Source organism: Amphiura filiformis, chromosome 10, assembly GCF_039555335.1.
Source record: "Amphiura filiformis chromosome 10, Afil_fr2py, whole genome shotgun sequence".
In the NCBI taxonomy this organism is placed as follows: domain Eukaryota; kingdom Metazoa; phylum Echinodermata; class Ophiuroidea; order Amphilepidida; family Amphiuridae; genus Amphiura; species Amphiura filiformis.
This window is the reverse complement of record NC_092637.1, coordinates 60,349,160-60,371,862: the sequence shown is the minus strand read 5'-3', so window position 1 is coordinate 60,371,862 and position 22,703 is coordinate 60,349,160. Positions and strand designations below refer to the sequence as shown.

General features: G+C 36.4%; 1 protein-coding gene across 2 annotated transcripts; it reads right to left on the bottom strand.

Annotated features, from left to right (window-relative positions):
• Positions 1-667: 667 nt before the first annotated feature.
• LOC140163098 (uncharacterized) lies at positions 668-22,431 on the bottom strand. 2 transcript variants are annotated; one of them, XM_072186474.1, is made up of 4 exons: positions 22,339-22,431; positions 17,349-17,576; positions 15,379-15,573; positions 668-4,582 (listed from the first exon to the last, which is right to left on the bottom strand). In XM_072186474.1, exons 2-4 carry the CDS (start codon positions 17,539-17,541, stop codon positions 4,575-4,577), a joined length of 396 nt encoding a protein of 131 aa, XP_072042575.1. In that variant the 5' UTR covers positions 17,542-17,576; positions 22,339-22,431; the 3' UTR covers positions 668-4,574. The 2 variants fall into 2 exon arrangements, 1 of the variants encoding a protein (XP_072042575.1); XR_011860404.1 differs by lacking the exons at positions 15,379-15,573; positions 17,349-17,576; positions 22,339-22,431 and adding an exon at positions 10,877-11,783.
• Positions 22,432-22,703: the final 272 nt, after the last annotated feature.

The following is a 22,703-nucleotide window of genomic DNA, read 5'->3' as shown; positions in this document are numbered from 1 at the left end:
GGAAGGCTTGGTAGGGTATTAGAGAGAGTGTTGGCCAGTCTAGTGTTATGAGCATTACATGTATATCAAATGAAAGTTTAAAACAAGGGGTTTCACATGGTGCTCACCAAGTTTTCGTTTTTGAATAGGGAAGGTGGTTAGGTGTGGTGGTCATCACGGGCATAGATATTAGTGTTTGGTCAAACACAACTGTGGTTTCTAGTTAAAGCTGTATTTTGATTGGTTACTCAAAATGATTATATCGTATCGTTATGAATTTGGCAGACGGCCAAATCCGGATTTGGCTTTTGGTAAATTCATTTTACGCATGCATTACATTTGAATTAGAGAACAAGGGATCAATGTTGTACATAATAGAGGGCAGCATATCATTTTTTTAACGGAGATCAGATGATGACAGCACAATAAGTAATCAAAAGAGGGCAACATACAGGGTAAAGCATAGATCCCTTGTTCTCTAATTCAAAAATAATGCATTCGTAAAATGAATTTACCAAAAGCCGAATCTGGATTCGGCCGTCTGCCGAATTCATAACGATATTTATACCCAATCAGGAACATTGTGAGAAAGGCATTTGCTTCATTGACTGGATGACACTTGAATAGATTTAACTACACTGGACTGTTGAACAAAAACTTTTAATAAACAAAAGGAGCAACAAATGTGTCAAGTTGTTATACATTGTATGTCTCTTTATTTACATTGTGTCCATTGGAATCTTATTGTAATATAAATTATTACACAAATCATACACCAAGTGAATGAGAATTAAATCCTACATCAGTGACTTTTAATCAATATGGCATCATGCATTCATACTCCTTAACATTGCCAGTTTGACAGCAAAACTTACTCAAGAAAACTACAGCCAAAATTAGGGTTTTAAATATTTTGCATATAATTTGCAGTATTATTTTAAGTGATCACTTCAGATATATGAAATGAGGACAGTTTAAATGAATGACATCACATGTATAGGAGCTTTTAGTGTGGATTCATGAAGTTTGAGTAGTCAGGGCACAAGCTGTACTATCCATATGAATGATTCAATTAATGGATTAGATTATTATAATAAATTGCTTCATAGAAACAATACATTGTGTGGACTTACCATACCACTCTGTTAATACTACTACCTTGAAAGAAGAGGCTTTTATTGTTAAAGCCTACATTGTACGATCTTTTAAAATAAGTTTGGTCAATTTTTTTCAAACCTGATCTGTTGGCATATTTGTAATGTTTTACACATGTCCCAACTTAAACCTAATTGGATTCAGCCAAATTCATTGTGTTTTTAGGAAAACAAAGCAAGTTTGAACAATGACTTGAAATGAAATTTGGCTTCACAGAAAATATACATTTTGTTCCAAATTGGATTAACAAAGTTACCATGACCAATAAAGTCAGACATTCTCTTATTCTTCCTTCATGACACCTCTTTGAAATGAGGATTACATTATCATGCTTTGAAATAACACAAACTGGAAACTAATTGCAATAAGTTAATTTTGTCTCAGATATGATTACAGTTTGCATGTATTTTAGGTTGATTGGTAGATATCTACTGGTGGGCAAGGATTCAGTAATGTTTACTGAAAGTTTACACAGTCTTTGAAATGAAATCAGGAGCAGATATCTACTGTTGGGTAAGGATTCAGTAATATATAAAGTTTATATAAAGTTTACATAGTCTGAAATCAGGAGCAGGTCAATGTTTCCCCTGCAATCAGAATAGAACTAGTACAGTATATACACTTCAATGTTGGTTGCATAAGGTAGCATGCATACACATTCAAAATGTTAAAGGTTAGGCAATGAAAACGCAAACCATGTTCTACGGGCTGATGGACCTTTCAAGTACGGTCAGTTATTTTTGATTTTTTTTTAATGACTCGAAAAATCATCAAATCGGTGCACAATTTTTTCCCTGAAGCTTCTTCAGTCAATACAAATCTTACTTTTTGACAAAAACGTTTACAGCAATTTTCATCAAACTCAATCTAAGTTTGGCAAAAAAATAACAGGGCTGATTTAACATGCATGCACCAAATAAAAGAAATAAAAATCTCAAACAGAACATGTGGTTTGTCGGGCCCTTAGTACAGGATTTTTTTTGTCGCCTTACAGACACTTTCAGCTCCCATGGAGCATAAAAATAAAATACATCATTAGCAAATGCAGTAACACTGCAGTGACTTCTATCCATGAGAGATGTAAAACAAGCCATATCAAATTGATTGCATATGACATTCTACTTTTGTGACGGAAATTTACTTCCATTTCTGTCAACAACAACAACTATTCCAATTGGAAACCATACACCCCTTATCATGCTATCGAGGACATGACCTTAATCTCCCACACAGGGGTGTAGATTTCAACTGAAGTCACCATTCATGTAACCCCATTTGAAATTCACAATCTGTGTGTGATTTTAGGCTGTGTCTTCCAGAGGGGTGTATGGATTTAAACTGGAATAGCTCAATATGAAGAGACATATCAAGTTGCACTTTTTTCAGAAAAAGAAAAAGAGAAAGAAGAAAAAAACCCCAGCAACAACATTGCATTGTTTTCATATGCCCAAATACAGCTTTTCAAAAGTTGTCGATGGTCCACACATTTTAGTGTGATATAGTCACACAATGTTTGGTTACAACAACAATCTGGAGGTAAAGGAAAAGTTTTGATACTTCTATGGTCTGGGTACGCAATAGTGATGATTGATCCTGTACAAGAGGCCAGGTCTCCTCCCCTTATATGCACCAATGACCAATAGGACAACTGTCTTGTTGTCACAATGTGTCTTGTTGTCATGACCATTGATCAGCATGACTGGTTATCACTTCTGTGTTAACTCTCATGTACATTTTGTACGCTTGACACAGACCATGGAAGTACTAGAAAAAAATACTTGCCACTATTATTCCCTGAATGACATGCAAACATGGTGGCGTCTTTCACCTGGGGGTGGATTTCACTGAAGTAACATGTAAGTCTAAACCTCGGCCATACTAACGTTAACGTATAAATAAAATTGGGCTATTCCATTTAAAATCCACACAACCCCTGTGGAAGATTTTGAAAATAACTTCAATAGGGGGAGTATGAATTTCGAATGGAATTTGACAACTCCCTTTGAATTTCATACACCCCCTGAGAAAGATTCAACCATAATCTTCCACAGAGGGAGGGCAAGTTTCAAATAGAGTTGGTTAATGTACTAATTCCATTTGATATTCATTCTCCCCCTCTGGAAGATATTCCCAAAATCTTCCACAGGGGGAGTGTGGATTTTAAATGGATAAGTTATGATGGGTTTATGACTTACGACACCTTGCAACTGTTAGTGACAATGGGCTATTACAACTCTATGGAAAAAATTGCCTTAATCTTCCACACAAGGAATCAGAATTTCAAATGGGGTTACCTGAATGGGTGACTCCATATTTTGAAGCCTACATCCCTTTGTGGGAAATTAAAATCATGTCTTTCATAGGAGGGTGTATGGATTTTAACTGGAATAGCCCATTAACCCTTGGTCTAATTCAATAATCTCACTTTCCCGTTTTGTTCTTGACTCAAATGGTATTCAGTCTGGCAGAGTGAGATCCCCATATCATATACCCCTACAAACATATGAATATAACTTAACAAAGACATGAAAGTGTTTAAACATGAAAGTGTTTAGTGTGAACTTAGGTTTTAAGGATGTGGAGTACAGCTATATTGAATTCTTATATAAGTATACTGGCTCAGTCTACAACATAATAGACTTGTTCATACTTCACTACATTTTCAGTGCATTGTTCTGAAAATAAACTGCAGAATGTTGTCACATTTGTTTCCAAACATTTAATGTAGTCAGCACATGCCACTACATGTAATGTTGCAAAGGCTTTAATTTACTTTAATGTAGTACAATACAGTCGATTGTGTGTTAATGTCACATATTGAAAATAATTGGATATTTTGTTTTTGCAGTGAAGTATGAACAAGTTTTACATGCCCTTTTAAGAATACTAGTCAAAGACTTGTGACAACACATGAAGTGGCATATTCCATGAGCTATTCTGAAATCCACACACCCCCTGGCTGGAAGACATGATCTTAATCTCCCATACAGGGAGTGTGAATTTCAAATGCGGTTACATGAATGGGTGACTCCATTTGAAATCTATACCCCCTGTATGAAAGATTAAAGTCCATGTCTAAGATAGGGGGTGTATGCATTTCAACTGGAATAGCCCATATCTGATGAATACACAATTACTATAGACCATCCCTATATAACCTGTAAAGTGCTTCATGCAATTTGCCAGGCACAGAAGCTTATTACAACACTGCCCTCTCTAGTCGGTATGATACAAAAAGATGGTCTATAGTTATCTGTAGTTTGTCGGTATGAGAAACCACACTGACTGTTATTGATATACACTATTCATTCTGGACACCATGCATCAGGATGACTGTCCTCTACGTAAGTATTTGAAGATAACGATTCCGCAGCCAACTGCAATGGCTGCTCCAACGCCAATTTTGAGCCATAACGACCTGTTCTCATGACTGATGCCTTTCAAATGCCTATAAAGAAAGAGGAAAATAAAAGATTGCATGAAATTTAGTATTTGATACCTTGCTGGATGTACACAAACTATGAAACACAAGAATTAATTTATCAGTTGAGAGTGCATATAATAGTACATACAACATTCAGCTATCGATTTGAAAATGCAACACAAAATATGACAAAGGACAGGATTCATAGCCAATTACAGTTTAGCAAAATTGCATGATTTAGATGATGATGATGATATTTGCTCAACAACAGATTCATTACATCTTCTTACAGAAGCCCACTTCATACTAGTTACCAACTGGAATCTGTTAATTTTAGTTGATTAAATTATTAAAATCCTCTGTTCATATGTAATAAATGCACATCAGTTGTTTGGAGGGTATTATGAAAGAAATCTGATACATTTTGCCATTCCCCCGAGGGGTGTAGCCCCAGGGGAATATTCTAAGGTCCAAAGCAAAATGTTTAGATTTTTCACAATGCCTGACATATTACTGATGCAAAGTTATTAACCTCATTCATAACCATCACTTTCATCTCTTCACTTAAAATAACACACAAAATATACAATTTTACATTTTGCCTTTCCCAATCTCGAACAGGCTAAAACAGGATGACCAATAACAGAAGTGCAAATCACAATCTGCAAATTTGGTCGCGCGCACTCCAAATACAGCGGCCAGTGCATACGCAGTTTGTTCAACACACAACACAGCGCATGCGTCGGTTAATTGTAACAATTGGAGGTCATTCTAAAGACTGTGCAATAAGTGTAGATAATCTGTGTGGCTTGGATCACACTTATGCACCTATTTGAGGTTATGAATTAGCAATGATATGGCTTACATGCGCTATATGCAATACAAACACATACATTGTGTACCTACATAGTGCATACTAAATAGCAATATATTTTGGTCAATTATTAGCTGCACAACTATTACTTTCAAAACACACACTGACAAATTCTGACATTCAATATGCATGTTGAGACACACACAAGCTGAGGTGTATTCCATAGGCCTACACCCTACAGATCTGTCTGCATGTCTGCAACTAGAAATCCTTGCTGCATTAAATCATATGCTTCTGCAGATCATGTTTTCAATTTCTACAAGCTAATTAACTGAAACAAATACTTCTATGCATGCAAATGCTACAATTATTACACTTAGTGCAATCAAATCATGACAAACATGTATGCACATTATACGATGTATTGTGACTACACTACAAAACAATCAGCTCACTCAGACTTTCCATCATGCATATTATTCCGGGTTTACTCATATTTTCAAGAGAAATGAAATTATTATCTGTTAATGTCGCTATTCAGATGGACCACTCAATCAATCTACCACCTACCCAATCAATCAATCAATCAATCAATCAATCAATCAATCAATCAATGTATAACAACATGTTTAGTTGGAAAGGAATTCCCATGAAGACAAAATTATGCCATATCAAGTGTGTGAATAATCTCTCTTAATTAAAAACCCGTCCTTTTTTCAGAATCAATTGATCAGTCAATCAAGCAAACAATCAACCAACCAATGAATTTATCAATTTGTACAATATGTTTAAGTTGTTTGCTGGTTTATTTGTTTGATGAAAATGGATCTCATGAAAATAAAATTATACCATATCCATGATTTGATTCATGCCTAATGCCTATATGATATTTGTATAAATCAAATCAGGACATGTTCAATACTGTAAACATTTGACACTTGTCAATAGACCTGATCCATAGAGCCAAGATGCAGCTTCCAATAGGCTATTCCAGTTGAAACTCATTCACCCTATGGAACACTTTATATGCCCCACTTCATTTCTACTTCATTATAGATGCTACTAACAACTAAAGAACCTGGCCATGTTAGATGCACTGTACAATACAAAATGACTTTTTGAAGAATATGAGAAAGTATAATTATAATCATGTTCATATGGTCACCATGTGCATTATCAAATATCAATCATATGACAAATAAGATTTTATACACAGATCTGCTGCCCTTCCATAACAGAAAGGCACAACTAACATAGACTGAATCCTGCAGTGGCGTAACTAGGGTTGGTAGCGCCCGGGGCCCCCACCCGAGAATATCTTAGACGCGGGGGGTGTGGGAATGGCATCGGCATTATGATCTTAAAAGTGAGGCCGATTTCAGTGGCGTAGATTTCTTTTTGACATTGGGGGGGGATGAGGTTGGAAAAAGTATAGTGAATCCAGCACGTTTTGGCGACAGAATAAGTTTATGGTATAAATGCGCGCGAAGCCCGTGAAAATTTTTGCTATTTTGAAGCTAAACTGATGAAATATGCTGTAAAGGTGGAATAAATGCGCGCGAAGCACGTGAAAGTTTGCACTTTGGGGGCTAAAATGGGCAAATATGAGGTTAATGTGGTGTAAAAGTGGAATAAATGCGCGCAAAAATTTGGACTTCTGGTGCTAAAATGGGCAAATACAAGGTTAATTTGGTCAGAAACCCATATTCAGGCGTCAACATTGGGGGCGGGATGATTGTATGGACCAAAATATTGGGGGGATTTATCTCCCCATCCCCCGGGATCTACGCCTATGGCCAATTTGGCGCCCCTAGTGGTAGCGCCGGGCATGTTGCCCCCCCTTTCCCCTAGTTACGCCACTGATCCTGTATCAAGTACAGGTTTAATATGTGATGCTTGGAAGTGTTGACTGAAAAGTGCTGGACTTCAGAAATACATATGTGTGACATTTGGCGTGAATTATACCATTACATGTACCTATGTCCTAATGCACTGTTTTGACTGAATAGCACGCTGAATGTTCTATAAATATGTGGTCAAGTCAACTTGGACACAACTGTACAGAATAATTACACCCAATTTCTGGGGTAAATCAGACGCTTTTTCAATACATAATTTTCTCAGGCATCAACCCAGAATGTTAACGACTGAGGGCAGGTTAACAGCCGACATATTGCACATTTTAGGATAATGGCAAAAACTATACTCAGCTATTATTGACATGTAAACAACCCAACTAAAAAGGAGGTTGAATTGAAGGAAGTGGGATTATCACCTACATGCATGTAGCCATATCAGGTGAAGAAAGCTCAATTTCTGCAAAATTGTCAGCTGTGCCTTCTGTGTTGTGGTAGGGCATAATTCCATGCAGTTGGATATATTGAACTATTACCATATCAAATACTGATTCCAGTGCTTGTATAATAACTGAGTTTAATTTTTCTCAAATCATGTCTGGATTTCATATTTTGACATGGCAAACAATAATAATCCTAATTAATACATAACACCAAATGGAAAATAATGTACAAATATGCAACATTTCATAGTTCAGTTAGCTCTTTGTTAAATGTCTGATCATTGAGAATGTCTAAATCATAGGCATGCCACATCAACAACATAACACAAAATACTAAATGGTAAATCAGTGATGGACTTGTGCATCATGGTAGCCAGGGGATGGAGTATCTAGATAGCCATTCTACATTATGTGTATCCCAATTTGCCCAATTTTGATGTTTCAGATAATTTCCATTAAAAGTGTTGCTCTGGTAAAATAAACATGTTGTTGCAACTTTCAGTTGTGTTTGTGATAAATTTGGAATATGGTGCATTATAAAGTACATTTCAGTGAGCCACCCCACAAAATGTGTCAATGTTCCTTTGAATTACTTTCTCTCCTAATTTTAGACACTTTTCCTTCCTTTTCCAATTGATGCAAATTTGTGTTTTACCTTGTACAATCATTTTAGCAACCAACATAATCTTTGAATGCAACAATAGAAAATGTCCTGATGCTCCCTATGCCAGTTTTACTTTATAATTCCACCCACTGGCTGCCATAATTTACAAGTCTAAATAAATAAGAGCTTATTATACTATGAATGATTAAGCATGGGGAGAAATCAAATAAACAAATACAAACTTAAAATTTGTGGGAAAAATAAACAAAAGGGATAAAATAAAAGTAAATAAAATATCTACTGCATATCACTAAAGTACATCCAGGCACACTGTATGACTGCAAACATAAAAGAAAACACATATGAATTCAGTCTTTGCTCCATTCAAAACCCATGTTAAATAAACCAAAATCATGCCACTTTTCCTTCTTGCCATCATGTGTATTTTATGCATGACATTGTTTTGTAGGTATCAAATACCTTGAATACCAACTTTGTTGCTATAGTAACCACCTGTCCAATTCATTAGGTTTCATTAAATGTATACTTGACAGATGAGATCAATGTTTTAATTATGAAATAATAATTTAATTGATTAACAAATATAAATAAATTAAGGATTTTAATTGATTATGCCAATTACAAAAATGCTGTCAAAAAGAAGCCCGAACAGCCTTTTCTAGCGATGAACAATATAAATTACGGGTAAATATTGCACTTTTTATTTCATTCTATAATATAAAAGCAAGGGTTCCTTACACCAAAATGTTGCCAATATGTAAATATTGAGGACAAAATGATGACTTAGAGCCAGATTATAGTTGAGAGTTTCATGTGAATTTATTATTGTGAAATGGGCTATTCAAGTTTTAATCCATACACCCCTATGGAAGACATGACTTTATTTTATGTATGGATTGCTACTGGAATACCCCAATAGGTGCTGCAATTGTTGCAAAAATGTTTTTTTTTAAATTTATTTGTTAAATTTTGCTAGGCTGAGTGTCCACAGGACAACCAGGAGTGGTGATATTCTAAAGATGGGCAGGCACAATTACTTACTTACAAACATTTGTGCAAAAATGCTTTTGCGGCATTGTTTAACTTTAAAAGAACCAGAAAAACAAAGTTGGGCTATACTGGCCTGTAATATAGTTTCAGTCTCTTTCAAATAATCTGTCATAATTCATACACCATTTTTTACCCTGACGTGGCATTGATGTTAATGCTGTATACACCATCTATGTGGAACCTTTAAGCGTGTGCGTGTGTACGCCAGTGCTCTGAGTGAATGCTAGCATATAGAAGAATGAAATGTGCACCAACGCCACTGCGATATCAGGGTAAAAAATTGTATAGTCATAGTTTCAGTCTCATAGTTTCAGCATCTCTCAAACCACACTTTAAGAAAGGAAAAGAGGAAGGGAAGAAAGGAATTAGGAGGGTTTTTTTAAAAGAAATCCATGCAGGCCCAAAAGTTTGTTTAAACTATGAATTCTAAGATATCTGATTTCTTCTAATTATTTTCACTTCCTTGTTGGTATTTCTGGAACATCAATCCAATATTGGTTGATTTAAAAGTATTAATTTCCAAAACACAAATTTTCATCTATAATGTTATAATTGTATTAAATAAGAATCAAACCGTTTAATGTCAAATGACTGACCCAACTAAATTGTATAAATTTGGTATACCTATTTATTCATTTACAATTTGTTATGCCTAGCTCTTTTTTTGTATTAATTAGGTTTAAGCTTTAAATACTTTACCACTTTACTAAAAGTTGTTTTTACATTTTCTGAAAAATAATGTTGTGAGCATGGGGTGGTAACAAGCATTCAAACAGTTGATTAATAAGTGTTTCATGCTTCAAGTTAATTTTGTGAATGTTAAAATGTGGGAGATACAACATCAAGGGAAGTAGTAACAATAGTGTTTCCCTTTCCATATTACAATTATACTTTATTATTTTACTTTTTATGTGGCAAATTTGTGTCCAATTCAGTTCTCTGGAAACTGCAAGTTTGACATTTAATTCAAAAACTGAATACACAACTGGTGTGTGTGTGTGTGGAACAAAAAATTGTGATTTTTTTCCTTATCAACTGCACACCCATTCACATGCAGAAAAGCATGGATTAGATTTTAAGAACAGAGAAAAACAAAGAGGTTTACCAAATAGAGGCTGAAAACCTGAAAGAACAAATTAAAAAAATATGTTCATGAGCACCACTGGCCAAATTATCAGCCGACCTCTAAGAACTATTTTGATTGGTTACAAATGGGGCTATATCACATATTGAGCCAATCAGAGATATCGTAAGAATGGTTTGTAGGGTTGAAGTTGATATAAGCTTTAATTGCTAAAAGATCTAAAAGCTCTCTTTTGATTGGTTACTCAGATGATTATATCATGTAATTAACCAACCAGTGGCACTTTAAGAATGGCAGCAGTAAGTGAGCTCTCAAATTGACATTAATATAATAATATTGAATTTTGTTTTGGGTCAACAAACCATCAATTTAGACAATAAAACAGTGGCATAATTTTAGCTCCTTATCATGGATTTGGGGGCAGAGCTTAGACCTGTCAGTCGTACATCAACCTGACAGAAGGGGCGGAGCTTAGAAGCTTATCTCGGACCCAAAGTGCAGCTGGATGGTGGACTAGCACACCTTTGACTACGCTGGAATGTAAAACAAAAACAGTGCAAGAAAGAGTTATCTAAATATGTAAGTTAATGGAGGCTATTTATACAGAGCTTGATTTTAGCACTTGCCATAAAAGTTGTAACATGGTTGTTACTTGTCCAGGTGTCTTGTTGTAAACCGTACAAGTTAAACCTGAGATCACTTTACTACCTAAATTCACCATTAAACAAAACTTGATGGGCAATGAATGCATTTAGAGAAATATTCACAGCTCTGTTAAATTGGCCTCATTGTTACTAGAATGGGTGGGATCTACTTCACACAACACATTGGTAATGAGACAAGAGACAAAAACATGGAAAGGCAACACTAATATGATTTACCCACCAATGTTCTCCTTGTACAAATGATTCACAGCCCGGCATAACAACGACATAATACACATAGTTTGACCAGTTCATAATCGGCAGGCCTTATAACATCGTGGATTAACATCAATATAATTAATTTTGAGAATTGTCTTGTGACATCTCACCAGAAGCATCACTATACTTTGTCTACTTTATTTAACACCCAAAATATTGACCAGACAGGTCAACTATGTCACTCTTAAAGTGGGTCTACTACGTAATGGTAAAAGCTTAATAATTCCTGCCGATTACGAGCTGATCCAACTATAACAAACACACAGTGGGAAATTGTGTATGAATTTATGATGACTGGTAAATTGATGGTAGTGAGTTAAAATGTTACCTGTGATGGTAGAGAAATGATGGGCTATCTGAGCATAAATGTCTAAAATCAGTCAAATTTAACATGATTAACGACAAAAACTCAAGCTGTGGTTTAAGTCAATGGAATGTGTTATCCTCATTGTGACATTATGGGAAGTAATCAATACAATATTCCACACTTCACAAACTTGCGATTTCTGCATGTGAGGTTTTAGAACCTCAAGTAGGTTTAACTTTTGCAATTTGCATCTTCCAAAACATATTATTTCAATACATACCATGTAAGGGAACAAACTAAAAGCTCAATGATGTCCTATTAACGAAAGTCCTTGCATGGGGGGGGGGGGTCAAAAAGTCCAATTATGTTTGTAAAAAGCAGTCAAAATATAGCTGATCTTTGAGGTTGGAATTTTCAATGTTTCACACTTACATTACAGGGAGGGAGGGTCAGCCTCCTAATGAAACCACTTTCATTTACAAGATGTCATCAAGGATCAATGATGCACCTCACCTCTTTTTACTTATAGCTAGAAATAAATACCAGACTCATCTCACTTCAAATCATTCTCCAGTCACATTTTTAGGAATGTTCTTTGTATAATACCATGTGATTTGGGGATGATTGTAAGTGACCACTACTTGAGTTAAGATGAGTTTGGTATTTACTCCTAGCTATTATGAAAAAAAAACCACATGTGTACGTAGCAGCCAACAAGTGTATCCTTTTGATATGGCTGTATACATAATTATGTTAGGCTCATAAATCCACTACAATTCTACAAGATCCAAGTTGATCACATTTAACTTCTTTCTTCATTATAAAGTTTATACATTTCTGGTTCCTTTGAAGCTCTGATACTTGACTGATTGTTCAATAATAAAAAAACAAAAAACATTTAAGCTTGTTCAAGCAAAACGAGGACATAGTTCCTGGGTTTATTTACCATTCCAACTCTAACATAAGGTGACGAACAAACCCAACCATGTTCTACTGGTGGACGAACCTTTCAAGCAGGTCCGTTGGGCAGGCATGTTTTTCCCCTTCAAATCAAGCCAAATGACCCTAAACAAAATGTGTAAAAAAGTAGCAAATTTGCCTTTTCAGAAATGGGATATTCAATTTAAAATCTACACTACCCCTGTGCCACACAGGGAGCACAAGTTTCAAATAGAATAAACAATTGGGCAACTTCCATTTTAAATATCACTCCAGTTGTGGAAGATGTAGGTAAAGCCATAATACAGGGGAGTACAGGTTTCAAAATGATTAACCATGACCAATTACATTTGAAAAACATACTCCCCCTGTGGAAGATATTTCCCCACAGAATTAGAGAAGGAGAACCGTCACTCCCTATACTGCCACGTACAATCGCGCCGTCAGCTATGGGGAGAAAATTGGGGTATTCTGGTCCTTGCCACCGGTGTGCGGAGACGAACAAAAACAATTCTGGGTCTAATTTGAAGCGTCTTCGTACTCGCGTGCAGGTCGCATCAAGTACGTCTCTCAAATGCGCCCTTCATCCATGTCTCGCTTGCATGACAACAAATGCCTCAAGTGCATTCTGAGGGAAACCGAATACCCCAAATTTTTGCTCCATGCCTGTATCAAGATGGCGGTCAAGTCCCGATTCTCTGTTATCTATGCCCGTGGAACGGTGGCATAGATATTGTATTTGTTCTGTTTAGTCTTCTCCTTCTCCTCCTCCTTCTTCTTCTTCTCAAGATCACTTTTTGCACTCCTCTAGCTCAAGAACCAAAGTAGCCTCGGGGCCCAAACTTGGTATAGTGATGGCCCGTGACCCCTAGCATCATCCTCGGGTACCCCCGACCCCAGAGGTCAAAGGTCGTGGGCTACAGGGGGCAATATGTGTAAAATTTCAAACGGCTCTAGCTCAAGAACTATAGCGCCCTCAGGGTTCATACTTAGTATAATGATGGCCCATGACCCCTAGATGTAACTTAATGTAGCCTCGACCCCAGAGGTCAAAGGTCACAGGCTACAGAGGGCAATATGTGTAAATTTTTAAAACTGCTCTAGCTCAAGAACTATAGCGCTCTCAGGTTTCATGCTTGGTACAATGATGACCCATGACCCTTAGATATTTCCTGCGTAACATCGACCCCAGAGGTCAAAGGTCATGGGCTACAGTGAGCAATATGTGTAAAATTTCAAACAGCTGTAGCTCAAGAACTACAGCGCCCTCAGGGTTCACATTTGGTACAATGATGACCCATGACCCTTGATGTATTCTATATTAGCCGCATCCCCCCAGAGGTCAAAGTCTAAAGACTTTAAAAAGCAAAATTGGTACGACATATTAACACAGTGTTAGCGCAATAGGTAGTATTTTGTTAGCTACCTGAGTTTGCAATGATAACGGTCTGAATCAAATGCGTCAAGAAAACTGATCACTTGACAAAAACTCCCTTAAAAGGGAATGTGTAGGCATTTTGATTTTGGTTCCTTGGACCACTTCAAAAGGTTTTCATGATGGGACAAGGGGGGTGTTTGGTTAAGGGGTGGGGTCACGGGCATAGATATTCGTGTTTGGTCAAACACAACTGTGGGTTTCTAGTTTTTGTCTGGTCTCTATCTTGTTGTTGAATACAGATAGCACCACCCAACAACAACAAGATAGAGACCAGACAAAAACAACTGGAGCTGGTATGTATCGTATGGCATTTCTTTTGAACAAATATTAATCCTCTGTAAAAAAAAGGTATTAACTTTTTAAGTTGATAGTCATGGGGATATAAACTGATTTCAATTCAAATTTTTAACAGGGTTTTAGATCAAATTTATGACATGAATCCCTCCCCCTAATCCTCAACCATCCTTGGCACATTTCATGCCAAACGTCATAAGAAAATAATTTAAAATTATTTTAAAACCGGTTAAAAACATGAGTAATATAGAATAAATTAGCCTCAATTTAAGACTTTATTGAATCTTCTAAGTGAAGAAATACTCAAGAGACAGCAGGGTCGAATATACATTCAACTACATTTAAACCATAGTACTCATCCTTGACTTGGGGCTTTTGTGGTTGCCCTAAGGCTGTAGACTCTCAACTTAGTATATAGTTAAAATAGTAGTCCCTGTAATATTGAGCAAAAACATGATTTGTTGTATGTTTTTATATGCGACATATTAAAACGCCCTCTCTATTATTAGTGAAACTTATGAATTTCTGTCATTTTTAGAGAACTGCAAATCGCACAATGAAAGTATCCTATCTGTTAATATTGAAATTAAAATTTCTATGTGCGCAGGAAGGATCTACGTCATGATGAACTTTGACACTGATGAAAGTGGCCCCATCAAGATGGTAGCAGATGTGTGATTTCCACTACCAAAACCCCCACACAATTCACTGTGTTACCACATGTGTACACTCACGCTTTCACATGCACATATCCGATACAACAAAACAGTTCATGTGCATGCAACTACCAAATTTGCACACAAATTTTGCGCTGCTGTAATTGGTCATTATAGTGGTAAGCCTATTCCATTTTTTGTAGGACAAAATGTAAGATTGTTTATTTGTAAATTTCAGGGAAGTTGTGATTTTGTAAAGTAAGGAGTTGAACATCTTGTAAAAAGTCTTAACATTTAGCTTTGTACCTCCGAATATACCTCAGGGCTATATCTCTTGGGATATTCCTCAGTTCCAATGGCAACAAGTTTAAACCATTTTTTAAATGTTTACCTTCCATGAATGGTATGTCAAGAGGGACTTTCTTCCATTGTTTGTACATTTCCTTGTGAGTTTCAGAAAACTTGAAGCAGAAACTTTTGACACTGAAACCATACCCTTTCAAGGTGACATCACCATCACTATCCAGGAAGTTGACAGCGATGCCTAGTTTCTGACCGCATGCTGGATTGCCACACTTGATCTCTCCTGTTATTAAAATTTAAAAAAACAAAGCTAGAATAGGGTCATGTGATGGGACTTAGCTCGTTCAGCGACATCAGGACATGATTGAATTAGATATTCTAATTGATTTGTTCACCACACACGCTGCATATAGTTCAAAACAATTCTGATAAGGGGATATAAACTTACAATTTAGTAGCCCAAGTGGGTACTTTCGAATATATCCATAGTGATTGGTCATTGCAGTTCATGTGATGAGTGTACACATGTAACCAGGATAGTATTTTTCAGTACCACTGGTTCTGGACAGATTAAATACTCTTTAACAACTGGTTCAAGTATGATATCGACATCCTGATGAAGGACACTGGACTGGAGGCATCACATACCGTATTCATTCCATTCCAATAAGCGCCCAGGGCGCTTAACAAAGTCATTTTGGGTGGGCGCTTATTTTTTACATTGTTTTTAGTCATGAATCACCGTCTGAAAGTATTTAGCTACTCACAGTTAGTGCGCCCTCACAAAGTGTGTCTATATAATTATATTTTTTTAGGGCGCACTATAACTGTAAGTAAAGATGGCCGCCGCCGGAAAATACGATTTTAAGTTAGAAAATCCTCAAACTTGGCCTTTTAAAGGCATTTGCAGGTGGTTATTGTGAAGTATTTTTAATATCTGTACATCTGCCCACTATGAAATAGCGTCATAATTTAAATTTGGTGCACATTTTGGATACTTTTGATGCATGTAAATTCACTCGACAGGTAAGCTTACTGGAGGTATTTTGACAACATTGGATGGGCGGTTAATAATTTCATAGTGTTTGTTGCAAAGTCGCTGGGTGGGCGCTTATTGGGACATGGGCGGTTATTGGAACGAATACGGTACATTATAAAAAGAGAGCGATGTTGTCAACTTGTCATGCAAGACAGAAACTTTTTGAAAAACATTTGAGGTCCAGAGATACCATCCACCTTTTAAAAGCAGGTAAACAGGGTTAAATTTGTATTGTTTGGAATCTCCAAACAACAATATAAATACAATGCTGTTGGAAAGCCAATTTTTTTTCCATCATGTTTGATACTACAACCTACATGTAAGAGCTGAATGCAAAATAATGATGTCATACACTACTCGTATACATATCATAGTAGGCAGCACACCATGCTTAGGCATGCTATGCTTCTGGGGTCGATTCAATATTCAAATTCAGGCATTTGTTTGAGCTGTGTTGGACCCTTGTCCTTTACTTTTTAAACATATAAAAAAAGTGCATTCAAATTGGGGGGAATGAATTGTGAACTAAATTTATTCTTTTAAACTCATGAAAGATTTCCCTCTCATGCACCAAACTTCTTGAGATGTTCTTTTTGGCTCATTTATGTAAGCATTGAAGTCTGCTGGTTTCCACAAAAAAAACTAGCTAGTACCACTCATTAATTTTCTGATCTAGTCTCTGCATATATCGATTTGGTGTGTGGTACTGTAATTCTGGGCTCAAGACACCAAGGCAAACAGAAAGTCAGATGGAGGGATGAGATATCAAGTTTCATAGGGATCAGGTGGATGGCAAAAGCAAATGACAGGAATCTTTGGTGCCAACTTGGGGAGGCTTTCGCCCCTGCAGTGGGCTGAATATGGCTGATGATGATGACTGTAATTCAGTGCTTGAACTCAGGATCTGACAGTAAATAAGAAATATAAAAAATATCTCATCTCTGCATGTATAGTTTTCTAAATTTGAAACTAAATCTAAAGCGGATGGTTTGGATCACTCGTTTGTAATCATTTATTACCTATAGTCTCAGAGTCTCTATACCGATTTTTTTTCTGGTAAGATACCACTGCGATTCTCTGCTTGACACCAGGATCTTTGCATGTGAACTGGGATCCCTTCTTCCTCATATGACCAACATTGGTGATGTATACGTGGCATTCCTTGCACAACATGTCCACAGTGTCCGAAGTTTGACCTGCTACTCCTGCCATTTTCTTTGATATCACAAATTATATCCTGAAATAATCTGAAACAAATATCACAATCAAAGAGTGAATTAATGTATGGCATTATCACAATGACTAGGGCTGTATAGGGTACAGACCAAAAAAGAGGATCATAAAATTTATAAAGAAATGCTGAAAAACAGCGTAAAATCGGGGTAAAGACAACAAATATGGGCTGAAAATATTTCATGAAAACACATAAATCAGCTGTAAAGAGGAACTCTCACATTACATTGTATGCGTTACTACTGATCAGAAGTGCATTCATCTGTAAAATTCACACCTGCTCATAAAATCAATGTGTCACTGTAATTTTTTTAAATGGGAAAATAATTACGGGTTTACATGCACATGTACACTGGGGGTGGGGGTTATAGAAGGCAAACTTTTTTTATCTGGCAAATTTCAGTGAGGCCAAGCATTTTTGGTAGGTCAAAAGGTGGGCAAGTAAATTTCGAGGTACACAATTTACTGAGGGTGTTGCAATAGAAATGTCCATTTTGGGGGTTGTACCACAATTCTCAAATTATAAAGACTAAACATGGATACGAAATTCCCTGTTAGAAATGATCAGCCAGCTGTTTATTTTTCTACCTTGTACAATGTATGAATTTTCATTGAATTTGGTTCACTGGTTTTGAAAACAAAGCCATGTGATATAGAACTATAGTGCTATTTGTCCATGCATGGCATGCATACTATTCTCTATACTGAAAATGAATGAAGCAATTTCAATGAAACTTCCAGAGTTACGAACTTATGACTGGCCGTATTGATTGGCATTCGCATGCATGTATTACGGAAATGTTGTAACACATTTTTTACATTTAATATTTTTTTCTCAAATCAGACCCACCTCTGACTCCTCTAGATCAAGATCATGACAGTAGATCCGCCAGACCGCCACTGATTATAAAACATTATTCCACTTGACTTTGCACTTCAATAATATTAACAACTTGTTTATCATTCATATTCATGTCATGTATGTCTACTTGTGTGATATGGGCCATGAATCGTGGCTTTAAGTTAAAGCCATATTATAACATTTGCTGAGAAGAACGCCCTCAAACAAATTTTAAATTCAGGTTTTTACACGATTGTAATGTACTTTAGTAAACAAATATTCTCTGCAAAAATCAAGACTTTAGGTGCTGTAGTTTTGTCAAAATGCGTGATTTTGAATAAACCGCCGGAACCGTCTGTTTTATTATTACGATAGAAATATTAGTCAAACGCGTATGTGTTGTTCATAACACAGTACTACGTACACGGCGTGCGGGACACACACACACGCCAGAGGATCGTACTGTATTACAACCGCAGGAGTTAACATGCATTGGCGCTAATAGTAAATTCCAATTTACTTTGCTTTACCTCACTTGTTCGGCTCAAAATTTAAAGGTGACTTATCTGACAGTAAAAGCTAACATTTTATGGAAAATAAATACTAATCTATTTTTAAAGAAATGTTATAATATGGCTTTAAAGTCATATTTAATGTTTTAAATTAAAGGAGGATTTCGTGATCCTAGCATCTTCTTTGTATGACTTTTTCAGTAGATATCCACGAAAAAAGCTTATATTCTCAAATTTTGAGTTGAGTCCGAGTTTGCGTTTGCGAGTTATGGATGATTATGTGTATTACACTGCTCCATAGGCCACTGTTGTAATTTCGCTCTGGTATACCAGAACGAAATTCAAATTAGCGATATTTTTGCTAAACGAATTAATCTGCAAGAAATATTTGGTACATAAACATTATGTAGCCAGAGGTATCCAGTGGTATAAAAATCTCAACTTTTTTTGAGAAAAGTGGGGGGGCTGAGGCTGTGGATCACGAAATGCCCTTTTAAAAGTCATTATGAAGTATTCTTAAGGGGGTACTACACCCTTGGCCAATTTTGTGCCTATTTTTGCATTTTTCTCAAAAAAATAAAAATCATAGGTGACAAGTAAGATATGTATATTATAGGGGCAAGGGCTACAACTACTGCACTGAAAATTCAGCAACTCAAGGCAAGTAGTTATTGATTTATTCATCAAATATTGGTTTTCCCTCATTTTTGACCGTAACTCCATAACTGTTGTCTGTGCTGAAATAATATTTCCAGTGCAGTAGTTGTAGTCCTTGCCCCTATAATATACATATCTTACTTGTCACCAATGCGCTATAATTTTTGAGAAAAATGCAAAAATAGGCACAAAATTGGGCAGGGTGTAGTACCCTTAAACACCGAGAACGTTCCTGCAATCTTATTGGTTCTTACCCAGCTTTACCCGTGTAATATGACACGATATCACACGGGTCGACGCGATACACGTACTCGCTATTTGGACCAATCGGAGGCGCACAGCAACAACGGGACTGATCGATTTTAAGCCCTAGGTAATTCCTTGCAAAATGTAGGATTTTAATACTTTGATTAAAACTTGTATAATATTTTTTATTTGAATTGAAGTGTTTAAGAATGAGAATAAAGGTATTGTTTTTAGCCCCAGTCGTGCAACTATCGTCTCATATAACACGGGCGACATCATTATTTTTGGCATAAAACAACGAGGCGAATTTACTTAAAGGAAGATTTTGTGATCCTAGCATCCTCTTTTTATGACATTTTTCAGTAGATATCCACGAAAAAAGCTTATTTCCAAAATTTCAGGATTCCGAGTTTGCGTAACTTGCGAGTTATCCATGATATGTGTACTACACTGCTCCATAAACAATGTGTTGTAATTTCGTTCTGGTATACCAGAATATCTTTGCTGAACGAATTAATCTGCAAGAATTTTTTTGTACATAAACATCAGACACAGACTTTAAGGTACATATTTCGAGGTGCATAACAAACACCAAATTGGTGTCATAACAAACACCAAATTGGTGTCGTATGACCTTTCACATGCATGCATTCTTTTGTTGAAAGTGACATGGTCTTTCAATTAGTGCCGAGTGTCCTTGGCAGACTTGACTATGCTTCAGTTGTCATGAAAGGATTCAATAGATAACCTCTGCCCCAATAATCCCAAGCTATTGTCTGAAACTGCACCTCAGAAGATGTATGGTAACAACTCAGTCCTCAAATGATAGTCATATAACGACCAAAAGATAAATGACTGACTATCATTGAGGACTGAGTTCCGCAGTCTACATAAACATGTAGCTGGGTCATTCTTCGGTAAGGTGCACAATTGCAGTCCCTCCACTTTCAGGAGTCATAACTAAAATACGCAACATGATTTCGAATTTTATTTTTTGCAGTTGTTTAGTATTGACGTTCCTTTTATATCTCAAAACATCAAAATATTAATAGAAGGTCTTATTTTCGAGAAAATTGCTTATACAGGGTATCACAGGGTATCACAACCTCCAAAACCCCATGTCCCGATTAGGGTCATCAAAATTTTGATGCTGATATCTTTTAGTGGATAACTTCAGCATCGTAAAAAACACAGGGAATGACAAGTTATTTATTGTATATTGTAGAAAAAGTTATTGTAACACATCTTTCATAGCCAGGAGTAAAAATAATTTCACCCTATATGTCTAAAATTTCTTGTCCCTATGTCTGCGTCATCTACCGTCACAAAAATTTAAAAGCGCCTGGAGAAAAATACTAATTTTGTAAGGTCATTTATTTGACCTAGAGAGCACAAGTCAATATGCAGTAAATTCATTTAGACATTTTTTCCTCATGTTGGCGCAATAAATTCATCAAAACTATAACCATTTCTTCACTCATACGGGTGGGTACCTTTATTAATCATCATCTCCGAACGCTTCTGATACCTAAAATGTTTGCATTATTTATTTTACTTTTTTCAAAATTACAACAGTTGTACGTTTATTTCTATTCACCTCATTTATTGACCATGTGTAGGCCTATGTTATAGTTGTACCACTAGGGTCGTAAGTTTGTTTGTTTCGTAATATACCATCACGTCATATCCGTCCGGCTACAATTTTGTGACGGATATGACGCTTGGGGGTGATTTTTACTATGAGAGAATCATTTCCGTCACGTGACGGAGATGATACAGCAGAATTTCCATTCATTGACATCATCTCCGTCACTCTACAGATAATGCCCTGCTTTGACCTTAAAACTGGTCAAATGGAAATGTAATGATAAGTTGATAATCTTGGTTATACTCCCTTCCTCTGTAGGTAAAAAACAAATGTTCAATGTGCGACACATTTTTGGTATCAGTTGAACTTCGTTGCAATTGTGACGGAGATGACGACGGTGATGGAGATGACATTAGCTGCAGAAAAAGCCAAAAAAATACACCAAGCTGCTAATAAAGATTGAGCCAAACACTTTTTTACTACACTGGAGACATGTCTCTTTCTTAATCTGTAAACAAATGAACAGAAAAATCATTTTGAAATGTCTATTTTCCAAACCTTCAAACGTACGTGCACCTTACCGAAGAATGACCCAGCTAGAGCTTTACAGTGCAAAAATCTCAACTTTTTTGGAGAAAAGTGGGGGGATGAGGCTGTGGATCACAAAATGCCCTTTTAAAATAATGATGTCGCCCGTGTTATATGAGACGATAGGTGCACTCCAGGGGCTAAAAACAATACCTTTATTCTCTAATTTTAAAGCTCATTCATAAAAAAGCCAGCATGCAGCTCCCGGATGCAGCTTCAACAAGACAACATCCATGCATCATGATCATCATCATCATGATCTTCATGACCATTGCATGACCGAAAATGATACATAATACATTAATGCACATTAATTTGAAAGCGTTATCTATAGGTTTTGTTACCATAAACTCCGATATTTCCTGTGTTTTTGGCAGCAAAAATTTAGGCAAAAATAACCACCATGACGTGACCAATTTCATCGTTATCATGTCAATCGCACAAGTTTGCATGTCAATCGACCCTCGGTTTCCGGTTTCGTCACTATAGGGTTGAGCAACATTTCATGAACAGTGTGGAGCTCCAAACCCCGAGTGCCCAGGAATAAAAGTCAAACCGCGTGGTTTTCTCGTACTCTTGTTCTCGGAAAAATCATTAATCCACTAAGTAGGTATTAAAGAACAGCCTTTTTGTGGTTTTGTTCAATTAAACTAATTTTAGGTGTAAATGTGTGTCTACCGATACGAACTATAGAAACGCCTAAAGAAAC

Bases quoted from the DNA above. Each gene is read 5' to 3' on its own strand.
- LOC140163098 (XM_072186474.1), bottom strand. From the start codon at position 17,541: ATGGCAGGAGTAGCAGGTCAAACTTCGGACACTGTGGACATGTTGTGC. The intron at 15,574-17,348 runs GTAATAAATGAT...TTTTAATAACAG, and splicing joins TAGAGACTCTGAGACTATAG to GAGAGATCAAGTGTGGCAAT.